The sequence below is a fragment of the Erpetoichthys calabaricus genome, chromosome 2 (assembly GCF_900747795.2).
Source record: "Erpetoichthys calabaricus chromosome 2, fErpCal1.3, whole genome shotgun sequence".
Lineage (NCBI taxonomy): Eukaryota > Metazoa > Chordata > Cladistia > Polypteriformes > Polypteridae > Erpetoichthys > Erpetoichthys calabaricus.
The window spans coordinates 146217989-146230072 of NC_041395.2; the positions used below are offsets into that span (position 1 = coordinate 146217989).

General features: G+C 40.1%; 1 protein-coding gene across 7 annotated transcripts in view; it reads right to left on the reverse strand.

The window, feature by feature from the left end:
- The window catches only part of mcf2l2 (MCF.2 cell line derived transforming sequence-like 2), a 399475-nt gene that overhangs the window by 326656 nt on the left and 60735 nt on the right, over window positions 1-12084 (reverse strand). For all 7 annotated transcript variants that reach the window (XM_028794595.2, XM_051923916.1, XM_051923915.1 and 4 more), the window contains exon 2: window positions 9145-9228. In XM_028794595.2, coding sequence (XP_028650428.2) covers window positions 9145-9228 — 84 coding nt within the window. The remainder of the gene's footprint in view (window positions 1-9144; window positions 9229-12084) is intronic.

Genomic DNA, 12084 nt, shown 5'->3' on the forward strand with positions numbered 1-12084 from the left:
GTTGAAAGTGTGGAATGAGGAAATTGTGACGGCCTGAAAGTGACATTAAAAATGCAGAATGTGAAGTGAAGAATTCAAATTAAAAATCCAGAATGTGAAATGAAAGCTGAAAAGTGATCTACCAAGTAGCAAACCCACAGCTCTTGAGCGGTAGCAGGCTGCGATCGCTGTGTACCAGGCAGCTTCTGTTGGGGTTTTGATGGCATGAATTTAAGAATAAAATCTGAGTGTGTGAACTTGACACTAGAGCATACACATTACAAACTGACTGCAGCATGCACTACATATTGAAAAACACTCAGCATGAAGTGAAGTTTAAAAAATGACAGCTTGAAATCAACATGCCTTTAGGCTGGCTGTTCTCGGTTTAGGTCTGTATTTTGGGAACATGGCTGAACTCTTCTTGCAGTGTATCCTGTCAGTTCTATTTAAATTAAGAAGCTTGCAAGTTCACCAATGCTTTTCAATGGGAAATTTTGACCAGGGCCATCTTAAATTATGGGCACAATGGGCACTGGCCAGGGGCCCCAGGAGCAGAGGGGTCTGCAATGTTTCTGATGCCTATGTATGTTTCTGTTTATTACTGCTTATTACTATTTATTACTGGGGAATGTGAACTCAATCTCAAATAAGATCGAAGAACTGGCTGCACTGGTGAAAAATGTCAGAACCTACAGAGAATGCAGTTTGTTGTGTTTTTGCAGAACGTGGCTAACTACCACCATCCCAGATGCTAACGTGGAGCTACCCGGGTTTAGCACAGTTAGAGCGGACAGAGATGCAAGTACCTGCGGGAAGCACAAAGGAGGACGACTCGCTGTCTATGTTAATACACGGTGGTGTAACTCTGGACATGTTAACGTCAAAGTCTCCACTTGCTGCAGAGACATCGAACTGTTGGCCGTAAGTTTGCGTCCCTATTACTTGCCCAGAGAGTTTGGACACGTCATTGTTGTTATCATGTACATCCCTCCTCGGGCAGACGTGGAGACAGCGAGTGACATCATCCATTCTGCTGCTGCTAAGTTACAAACGCAGCACCCTGAGGCGCTTGTGCTAATCGCTGGAGACTTTAACCATGTGACGCTGGACAAAACATTACCTGCTTTCTCCCAGTATGTGGACTGTAACACCCGGGGAAATAAGACTATTGATTTACTGTATGCAAACGTTAAAGACGCATACAGCGCCACACCGCTGCCTGTGCTTGGGAAAGCAGATCATAACCTGGTTCTGCTTCAGCCTCACTACAAACCAAAAGTGAGGGTCCTACCTGCAACCACACGATCATTCAGGAAGTGGACCCCGGAGGCTGAGAATGCTCTGAGAGAATGTTTTGGAACTACAGAATGGGATATCCTGCAGGGATCACATAGTGAGAACATTGAGGAAGTTGTTGACTGCACTACTGACTACATCAACTTCTGTATAGACATTGTAGTTCCAGTAAGAACTGTACGCTGCTATGCTAACAACAAGCCATGGATTACAAGTGACATCAAGGGCCTTTTGAACCAGAAGAAAAGGGCTTTTAAAGGCGGTGATCAGCATGAGCTCAAGCGCGTGCAGAAGGAACTCCGAGTCCAACTCAGGGCAGCGAAGGAGCAGTACAGGAGAAAGCTGGAGCAGAACAGCATGAAGGAAGTGTGGGATGGGATGAAGATCATCACTGGCTGCAGCTCGAAGCGGGGTACCACCATCGAGAGAGACGTGAAGAGAGCAAACCAAATGAACAACTTCTTTAACAGGTTTGACCACCCTAACCCACTCTCACTCTCACCTCAGAGTACTGCACCCTCCACACATCCTTCTGCTGATACCAGCATAGGAGAGACATCCTCACCCATAATTACAACAGCGTAAGTGAGCAGAGAGCTGAGGAGACTTCGTGCCAGCAAAGCAGCGGGTCCAGATGGAGTATCGCCACGACTGCTGAATGTCTGTGCATCGGAGCTGGGGGGTCCTCTACAGTGCATCTTCAACAAGGCTTTGGAAAACATCTTGCATCACCCCAGTCCCAAAGGTATCACGTCCTAGTGAGCTGAATGACTTCCGGCCTGTTGCTCTGACATCACATGTGATGAAAACCATGGAGAGGCTGCTGCTTCACCACCTGAGGCCACAGGTTCAACACGCCCTTGACCCTCTGCAGTTTGCATATCAGGAGAAGGTGGGAGCGGAGGATGCCATCATCTATATGCTACATCGATCCCTCTCTCACTTGGACAGAGGCAGTGGTGCTGTAAGAATTATGTTTCTAGACTTCTCTAGCGCCTTCAACACAATCCAACCTCTGCTCCTTAGGGACAAGCTGACAGAGATGGGAGTAGATTCATACCTGGTGGCATGGATTGTGGACTATCTTAAAGACAGACCTCAGTATGTGCATCTTGGGAACTGCATGTCTGACATTGTGATCAGCAACACAGGAGTGCCACAAGGGACTGTACTTTCTCCGATCCTGTTCAGCCTATATACATTGGACTTCTAACACAACTCGGAGTCCTGCCACATGCAAAAGTTCGCTGCTGACACTGCTGTCATTGGCTGCATCAGGAGTGGGCAGGAGGAGGAGTATAGGGACCTAATCAAGGACTTTGTTAAATGGTGCGACTCAAACCACCTACACCTGAACACCAGCAAAACCAAGGAGCTGGTGGTGGCTGGTTTAGGAGACCCAGACCCCTCATGGACCCCATGATCATCAGAGGTGACTGTGTGCAGATGGTGCAGACCTATAAATACCTGGGAGTGCAGCTGGATGATAAATTAGACTGGACTGCCAATACTGATACTCTGTGTAAGAAAGGACAGAGCCGGTTATACTTCCTTAGAAGGCTGGCGTCCTTCAAAATCTGCAATAACATGCTGCAGATGTTCTATTAGACGGTTGTAGCGAGCGCCCTCTTCTACGCGGTGGTGTGCTGGGGAGGCAGCATTAAGAAGAAAGACGCCTCACGCCTGGACAAACTGGTGAGGAAGGCAGACTCTATTGTTGGCATGGAGCTAGACAGTTTGACATCTGTGGCAGAGCAACGGGCGCTCAGCAGGCTCCTATCAATTATGGAAAATCCACTGCACCCACTAAACAGTGTCATCTCTAGACAGAAGAGCAGCTTCAGTGACAGACTGCTGTCACTGTCCTGCTCCACTGACAGACTGAGAAGATCGTTCCTCCCCCAAACTATACGACTCTTCAATTCCACCCGGGGGGGGTAAACGTAAACATTATATAAAGTTATTGTCTGTTTTTACCTGCATTATTATTATCAATCTTTAATTTAATATTGTTTTTTGTATCAGTAAGGTGCTGCTGGAGTATGTGAATTTCCCCTTGGGATTAATAAAGTATCTATCTATCTATCTATCTATCTATCTATCTATCTATCTATCTATCTATCTATCTATCTATCTATCTATCTATCTATCTAATTTCACTGCTTATTTTTCACTCGAAAGCTAGCCCATCATTATAGAAAGGCATTATACATTGAACATCTGACAGTAGACTGTTGTGGTTACTAAAGGAGCATAGTAATAATGAAGAAGAGGCACAGTTTCCATCACTGAAAAAACAAAAATAACTATTGTAATTGTGGATTTAATTAAGAATAAAAATCCCACATAAATTAAAAACAGGCAAACAAAAATGCATAAATGCATAGCATCCAAATGATATGAATTCTTTTGAAGTGGCTGTTATCATATTGTATATAGCACAAGAATGAAGAATTATTTCATTACTTATTTACTGATGCAATTGTTTTATATTTTTCGAGAATGAAACAGAGTGATCCAATATCCACATATCCATCCATTTACTGAACTTACCAAGTCAAATTTTAGTACCCTGCAGCATCAAATAGAAAGTACTATCAGCTTTATACATTAGTGACACAAATCCATCATATTCACCCACACACGTTCACACTGGGTCAATTAATAGTCACTAATCTAACCAAAACACATTTTTGTGATATGAAAAGAAAACCAGAGTTCCTGGGGAAATCCCCACATAAACATGAAGAAAACCTAAAACTCCATAAAGTCTGTGCTTGGGACGGTATCAGAACAAGCATCAATATAATCTAAATAAATATTATTTATCATATTTATAACAAAGTGAACATCAGTTCTGAATTCAAATAACACTTGATATTCACAGAACACAACTCTAAGTCAGCTAAGAAGTAAACATTCAATAGTGGCTTGAATAGCAGCACAGAGCAGAATTTTCAGCATTTTCCAAGTAGTTACAGTATGTTCAAAATTAGGATCATGTGCAAGTATATATGTACAGATGGCGGGGTTAAGTCTCCAACTTTGTTGTTAATGCGTGTGAAGGCCTTTCATCAGTTTCATGCTGCACATGACTTTTAGGAGTATGTCCTCTGCTTATACAGTATGAATTTTATACTACATGTATTGCAATAAATTTTATGCCCACTGCTCTTTTGTTTTATTACCTGGGGAAATCCATCCATTTAATTTCTATGTCCACACTATATTGTTTTCATGTAAATACAGAGTTTTTAAATACAAATGATTTCCATTTACACAAATGTTTTCACATTGTTTACAAAAGTATCTCTGCCCACACTAAAATGACAGAAATTGCATATTACGTCGATGTTTGCCTACATTGGGCATGTGCACATCGGCTGAAACAGGAAGATGAATTGCCCTACATGAAGAGATGGTTACACTGCCAGCCATGGGATTTATTGCAATACTGTAGCAACTGTAGCGGAAGACAATAAAAATAATAACAAAGAAAAGTGATGCTAAATAAAAGATGGATAAACTTTAAGGAAACATTAATATAATCAGTTGCACACACATGCAAAGTTAAAAAGGTAATACAGTACCCTGAGCAGAAAAGAACTAAATAGTAGAATGACAAAGTGAAGAGTAAGGTGGCAGACAAAAAGGATGTATGGGAAAAATACGTAGCCGCAAAAACTAAAGAAGGCAAGGCAATATAAAAACAAAAGCAAGAAGAGGCTAAAGAGACTGTGAAATTAGCAAATAAAAAGTGGTGGGAAGAATTTGGAAAGAAAATAGAGTAAAAATATATAGAGCAATAAAAACAGTTGTGGCATATAGTCAAAAGGTTAAAGGGAAATTGAAAACAGAAAATCAGAAGCATAGAAAATTCAAATGGAGAATTGCAGACAGAGGTTGCTGGGATTATTAAAGCCTGGACAGTGTATTGTGCAAAACATTTCAAAGAAGATATAGTGAAGGGAGAAGAACAGCATGAAAATGTATTGGGGGGGGGGAGTGAATGAAGATGAAGTGGAAGAGCATGGAGCAATAATGGAAGAAGAAATGACAAATGCCCTAACAAAACAAAAAACAACAAAGCTCTGGGACAGACCGGATTTCAGCATAAATGTTAAAGTTTGGAGGAGGAAAAGTAGTTAAATGGCTCAGGAAAATCTTCTGGTAGGCATGGAACACAAAGGGAATACCAGAGGAATGGGAAAAATATAATTGTACCAATATATAAAAAAGTAACTTCAAGAAATGTGACAACTAATGAACAATATTTTTGTCATCAGTAGCATTAAAATATATTCAAACATAATACAAAAAAGGTTGAGAATAGCAATAAAGAATAAACTACAAGAAGAGCAAGCAGCATACAGACCAGGAAGACAAACACAAGATCATACATTCAATTTAAGAACTAAAACTGAGAAAAGATTAGATAAAAATAAAGAGGTATACAAGGTGATTCTTGATTTAAAGGATGCATTTGATACAGTCAAGCAAATATATACAGTATATGGGAAGCATTAAACACAATGAAACTGCCAGAAAAATCAAAAAGGATCATTAAAAATGTATTAATGAAAGATATGTTAGAATGGTACAATTATATTGACAAATGTCAGAGCAATGGGGTGTGGAAAAGGAAATCAAACAGAGAGATAGCCTCAGTCCTCTACAATTTGTGATATATATGGATTATATAATTACACTGCAACAAAGAAATTAGAAATGCAGCCTTGGGATACTATAAATTAAATCTGGCATTGATGCAGGATTTAATACACATGGACAATGTAACACTAATTGCAAAAAGTGAACAACAGTTACAAAGGAAATTAATAATACAGAAGAGCAAGCTAGAAGCAAAAGTATGATAATAAATGTAGAGGAAAGTAAGGTAATAAAAATAACTTGGAAAGAACAAGGAGGGAAACGGCAAATGAAGATACAGATAGATGGAAAACAACTACAAATCATGTTAGTGTATGAGTGCCTGGGACTAACCATTAGTTATGATGGAAAGATAGATACAGAAATCAGACACAGAACAAATAAGGCAAATAAAGCTTACTATGAAATTAACAATTATATGATGCAAACTGGATAAACAAAGATTTAAAATAATGGCAGTTGAAATGAAGTATTTAAGATGAGTGATAGGTAAATAGAAAAGATACAGGATAAAAGATTAAAAAAAATAGTGAAAAACCGGAAATGCAAACACTCGTGGAAACCATAGAACTAAAACAGCTATAGTGTGTAAGAAAGGCACTATATATGCACCGACCCGACACAGACTGACAACGGAGGCACGTTAAAATTAAACCAAAAGGATTTATTTTTCTCCAGCTGGAGGACACGTCTTCCCCATTCCTCTCAGCCACAGCACAGTCCCAAAAGCACAAAACCAAAACAAAAGGCACACTACTCTCTTTGCCATCACTCCTCCTGGCATTGTTGTCCTCCTCCTCCCAACTCAGGTTCCCGGAGTGATGGCTGCTGGCCCCTTTTATAGCTCACCCGGAAGTGCTTCAGGTGCTTGACCCCCTGCCTCCGATTGCACCTCCGGGTGTGGCTGAACTACGACCCAGACGGGCCCAGGAATCCCTGCAGCACTTCCTGGTGCCCATCCCGGATCCCAACAGGGCTGTGGAGAACTCCATCTCCTATGGAGCCCTGCAGGTATCTGAGGCACCACAGTCACCCAGGGGGGCTGCCACTAAGTGGTCCGGGGGAGGGACTGCGCAGCCCATACTTGCTCCCCTGGAACATATAGAGAAGGGGTGTCCTGGCCAGGGTCTGTCACAAGTATTATGGACATATAATAAGGATCAGTGGAACAATGTATCCCAAAAAGGTGTTTGAAATGAAGGGTGAAGGAAACAATCTGACAGGAGGACCTAGAAGGATATAGGAATGAAATATCAAAGAAGCAGCTAGAAAGGGAGGAATGACCATGGAATATGTGAAGATTCTGGCAAAAGATAAAAATATAATCAATAGCCCAAGACCGTAAGGTATAACGGGAGAAGATAAAGTAATTATGTTGTAGCATCCTGTAAATTATTTGCCTTTTGTGCATGTATGTAGCATTCAAACTGTAAAAAACACAATTTAGAAGTATACAAGCAAGCAGCACATCAAGCACCATGGAAAGTAACTTCTCAGTCAGCTATGTTATAATTTGATTTTCTTCTGTGAAGGGTGGATGAAAGGCAAAAACAACGACTAATGTCTCTGTATTATAGATAAACATTTAGTAGTGCTGACATAGCCTCACTAATCTCTGGTCAATTACCTGCAGGTTTTTGGGTTGAGAGAAAAAAAGAAGAGTGTTTATAGAAAACTTACACAGTTTAATGAATGTCACACGGGATTGGCCCTATTATTCAAAGCTACTATATGCTTCACTGACCTGCTAGATGGAAGCATCCCTTGGTTTTGGAACCCATTTAACCACCTGCATGAATTGCTGGGAACTATAGTCCAGTGGGGCAACCCTGTTAGGATTTGTGGGTGCCTACAGGGGGTGCTGCAGAGAATTGCACTCCCAAATTTATGGGACTTCTGTATGACCGAGAAGTGCTTCCAATGGGCATTGCCCTGGCACAGGAAGTACTCCCAGGTCTTCAATAAAAAGAACCTCAGAGCCTTGGGAAGACAGGCAACACTCATTTGGGAGGAGGACCGGAGAGAAGAAAGAAGAAAAAAGGATTATATTGCTGTGCTGAGGTATTCTGTTCAATAAAAGTTTGTATTTTTAACCCGGGACAGTTTCTTTAAATTGCACATCCTGCCCAGATGTGCAGGATTACCACTATATATACCATTAAAGACATGCTTGAGTCATCCTCAAACCCAGAAGAGACATGAAAGAGACCAATATAAAATAGGTTTTATTATTACAAGGCACTGTCACAAAGTGTATATAATGAACCCAATAGCATGCCGGCCCTATGTGCCTACCTAAAGAAGATTTCTAGCCCTGTCTTAAAGGTAGAATACCTTATGCACTTTTGAACCAAATGCACCACAGAATTAGTCAATCTTCTCACCTTCCCCACTTCTTTCACCCCTTCTGGCCTCTCTCTTACAACCTTCAGGTGAACTTTCACTTTCTCTCACCTTTTCACTTCCAAATCATTTATCAGTTGGCCATAAAGGCTTTTAAACCTCAGCTGTCAACCACTTCTGGCTATAACCTGGAAACAACAGCCCAGGACACATGTAGAACTAAGTCCTGGAATTGCTGAGGCTATCTTTCTGGCACTCACCCAGCAGCCCTGCAACTCCTTTGATTTAAAGAAACAGGCAATGTTCCAATCACTTGCATATTACAATGAGTACCAGTATCTGGGAGCCAGATATAACACAACATGTCTTCCAGTGTGACCTGTTATACTGGGAACTACTTTTTATAAAAAAAATAAATCATCTCCACTGTCCTCCCATCCATTTTGGGGAGGGTTCCACTGTGTTACTGCTCATAGAGATATTGACAGCACCATCTTGTTTCAATTCTCAAACACCATGAAAGCAGTTTCAAATTCATCCCCAACAAATCCTTCACCACCATATCTATATATATGTTTTTTTAAATCTATTTAAACTCACATACACAGTGTTCATATATGGCAACTGTGAATGCACAGTGCTCAATGATCAATATAATAAAAATATCAAAATTTAGTATTATCTTTTTTAATTACCCCTCAAAATGTGTCAAATATCTACATATTTGAACTCCTTGCATTTTGTTTTTCAAGAAGGCAGGCTAACCATATGTATATTCTGAAATCTTTAGTATAAATTACAGATCAAATCCAAACAGCAGAAAACAATTTTGATTAATAAAATAATTCTTACCTGACAGAAAGGCAAATTGTTTATGTAACTGTTCAATGATGTCAACCGCTAGGAGAGGTCTTATCTCCTGTTGCATAATTTCATCTACATGGAGAAAATAAAAAACAAAATAATGCCAATGAGTCACAAGTCAAGTGGAAGAAAAGAGCACAAACCAAGTTCCTTCACAAAGGAGATGTTCAGGAATTGATATCCAGGCTATGACATTTTCTGTCATATGACAAGCTTCACTGCTTATGAATAGAAGAAAGCACACATGGATATATTAGTGAGCTTTTTTCCTTTTTTCTTTGTCAAAGAGAAAAACAACATCTTATGGACTGAGAAAATTATAGTTTCAGTTTGTGTGCTTTCAGAAAAAAAATGTCAATTTGTCTTAGACCCTCTTTTCATTGACCTAGCTTATGCAGTGAAGCCCTGCAATCACACAAACTCATAAAAGCTCATTAGGTGCTCAAAGGTGGTCCAAGTGTAACAATTTCATCTTTAAAAATATTTTAATTCAAAGCTTAGTTTACAGCAAGACAAGACAACACACGGTAAGGCTTGTGTCCTTTCCATAATACCTTGAACATTGAAAAGAAGACAAGCCATTGACAAGCTACAGGACACTATTACAGACACTATGAATTAAACGGAGCCACCTGATTTCTGACAGCAGGAAAGGTTTTAGCAGACCAACAGAACAGATGACCATCTAAGATCTGGTTGCTCTTGAATGACCACACAAGGGTATGTCCGATACATCAGTCAGGGCCGTCTCAGACTTGTCACGTTTACTGTTGATGAAACTTCCAGCATACCCCAATGTGTATATCAGTGACAAGTTGGTAAGGGACAGGTTCAACATTTTTGGCCTCAGAGGAAGGTGGTCTGTCAGAGGCTCTCTGCACAAACCTTCAAGTTGTCTGAATCTGCAGGAGGGCAATTAATTAATTAATTCATTCATTCATTCATTACATTTATATAGCACTTTTCTCAGTACTCAAAGCGCTATCCACACAGGGAGGAACCGGGAAGCGAACCCACAATCTTCCACAGTCTCCTTACTGCAAAGCAGCAGCACTACCACTGTGCCACCTGTGAGGACAATGCCATGCCACACACTGCTGTTGTGGTCACAACTGTCTAGAGAAACTTTAGTGTGCAGGTGCTGCCTTGGCCTGTCTTCTTTTCTGACATTTACTCCATAGAACTCTTTAGCGGTATGTGCCCGAGGCATCTAACATGGTGTCTACAAGAGGTGACCATACAAGACACCAAAGGACGGCAAGACAACTGCTGTTAATATTCACAGCCATTGATATTTTCTTTTTTTTAACAGTGATTTCAACAGTTAAATCTGAAAATTCAGTATAGCAACAAGTGTTGCATTTGTGATTTGCATCAGAATATTTATAACTACAGTAAAGTGGTAAGTTCTAGTTTTATCATTTTTGAAACTAATTTTATGGTTTAAAAACTGCACTCAATGCTCTTAGCATTTTTTGGTCACACAAAACATCTTTTCATGATATTTGTCTTTGAACTTGCAGTGCGTCTGTGATGCCAAGGGGCTCCCTCCCAACATTCCAAGATTTTTTTGTCCACAGTAAAATTACCCATGGTACAGTATATTGCAGGCATGTACTCTGATTAACTACTAGACAAGGGAGTACTGTTATGCAAAAATAAAAGGATGCATTAATAAAGAGTGTTGTCAGGAAAGAGCGGCAGCTCCTCTGAAGAAAAAAATTCACAGTGGAACCACTGTATGTAAAAAAAATATTCATAAGGGTAAAGATGTAAATAGCCCATGCCTTTGAACCCCCAGAAATTAGCCATGCACTTAGGAGTTCTGCTAATTTCAAACACTTGGACCAAAATAAAATAAATGGACCAAAGTACTGCCAAATCAAACCAGCTAACATTCTTAAAAACAACGTCAGATGTTGCTTATTTTCACTAAGCAACGAAAAAAGCTTTCACATTCACTTGCCCAGTTGTATAAAGGCTTGATATAAAAAGTGAATAAGCATTATATGAAAGCGAAACACAATTAAATGAGCATTTAGGGTTGGGAAATACATGCTTATTCCTAACATGACAGAGGAATGGCTGATCTTGACATGCATAGGAAAACTTCTCCCATGCCCTGATTACATTGAATGTACAGCAGGTATTTTTATTGTCTAATTTCTGCCATTAAATACCCATCATATTCTCAAACCCACTTAATTCAGGGTTGCAAGGGGCCTAAGCCTATCCCAGCATGAATGGCCAGAAGGCAGGAAACAAGCCTGGAAAGGGTGCCATTCCACTGCAAGGTCCACTCACACTCATACAATGCCATTTAATCTAACCTGCATCTTATGGAAGGAAAACCCATGAGGAAAAGGTGAGAATATGCATACTCCACATGGACAATGGCCATGTATGGGGCTTGAAAGCAGAATGCTGGATCCAGTAATACTACCCACTACTCCACCATGCCATCCAAATCAAATAAAGACAGTATTAAGATATTTCATTTTTACTAGCTGAAAATGAACACAGGCAGTACCTTGATTCTGGTTTGGTCATTTTGCAGGAGAATAAAAAATCAATCATACATCATGTCAGTTTATTTAACAGAAATTTGCACTGAAAGCATAAGTTATTGTAAGCCCCATTAAAGGTAATCAGGCATATGGTGAGTCCATTAATGTCATTATTTATTTAAAGGTAATAAGCTTACAAACAATGGGGGGTGATAGCGTAGCTGCTTAACAGCTTCAGGAGACTGGATTTTGAAGCCTGGGTCTTTTTTCTGTATAGGTTTCCTCATAGTTACTCATAGTTTTTCCCACATCCCAAAGACAAGCAGATTAATTGACATTGTTATACTTGCTTGAGTGTGAGTTTGTTCAAGACTGTCCCGTGTGATATACTGCATGAGAACTAACCTTGGACTGGTATATC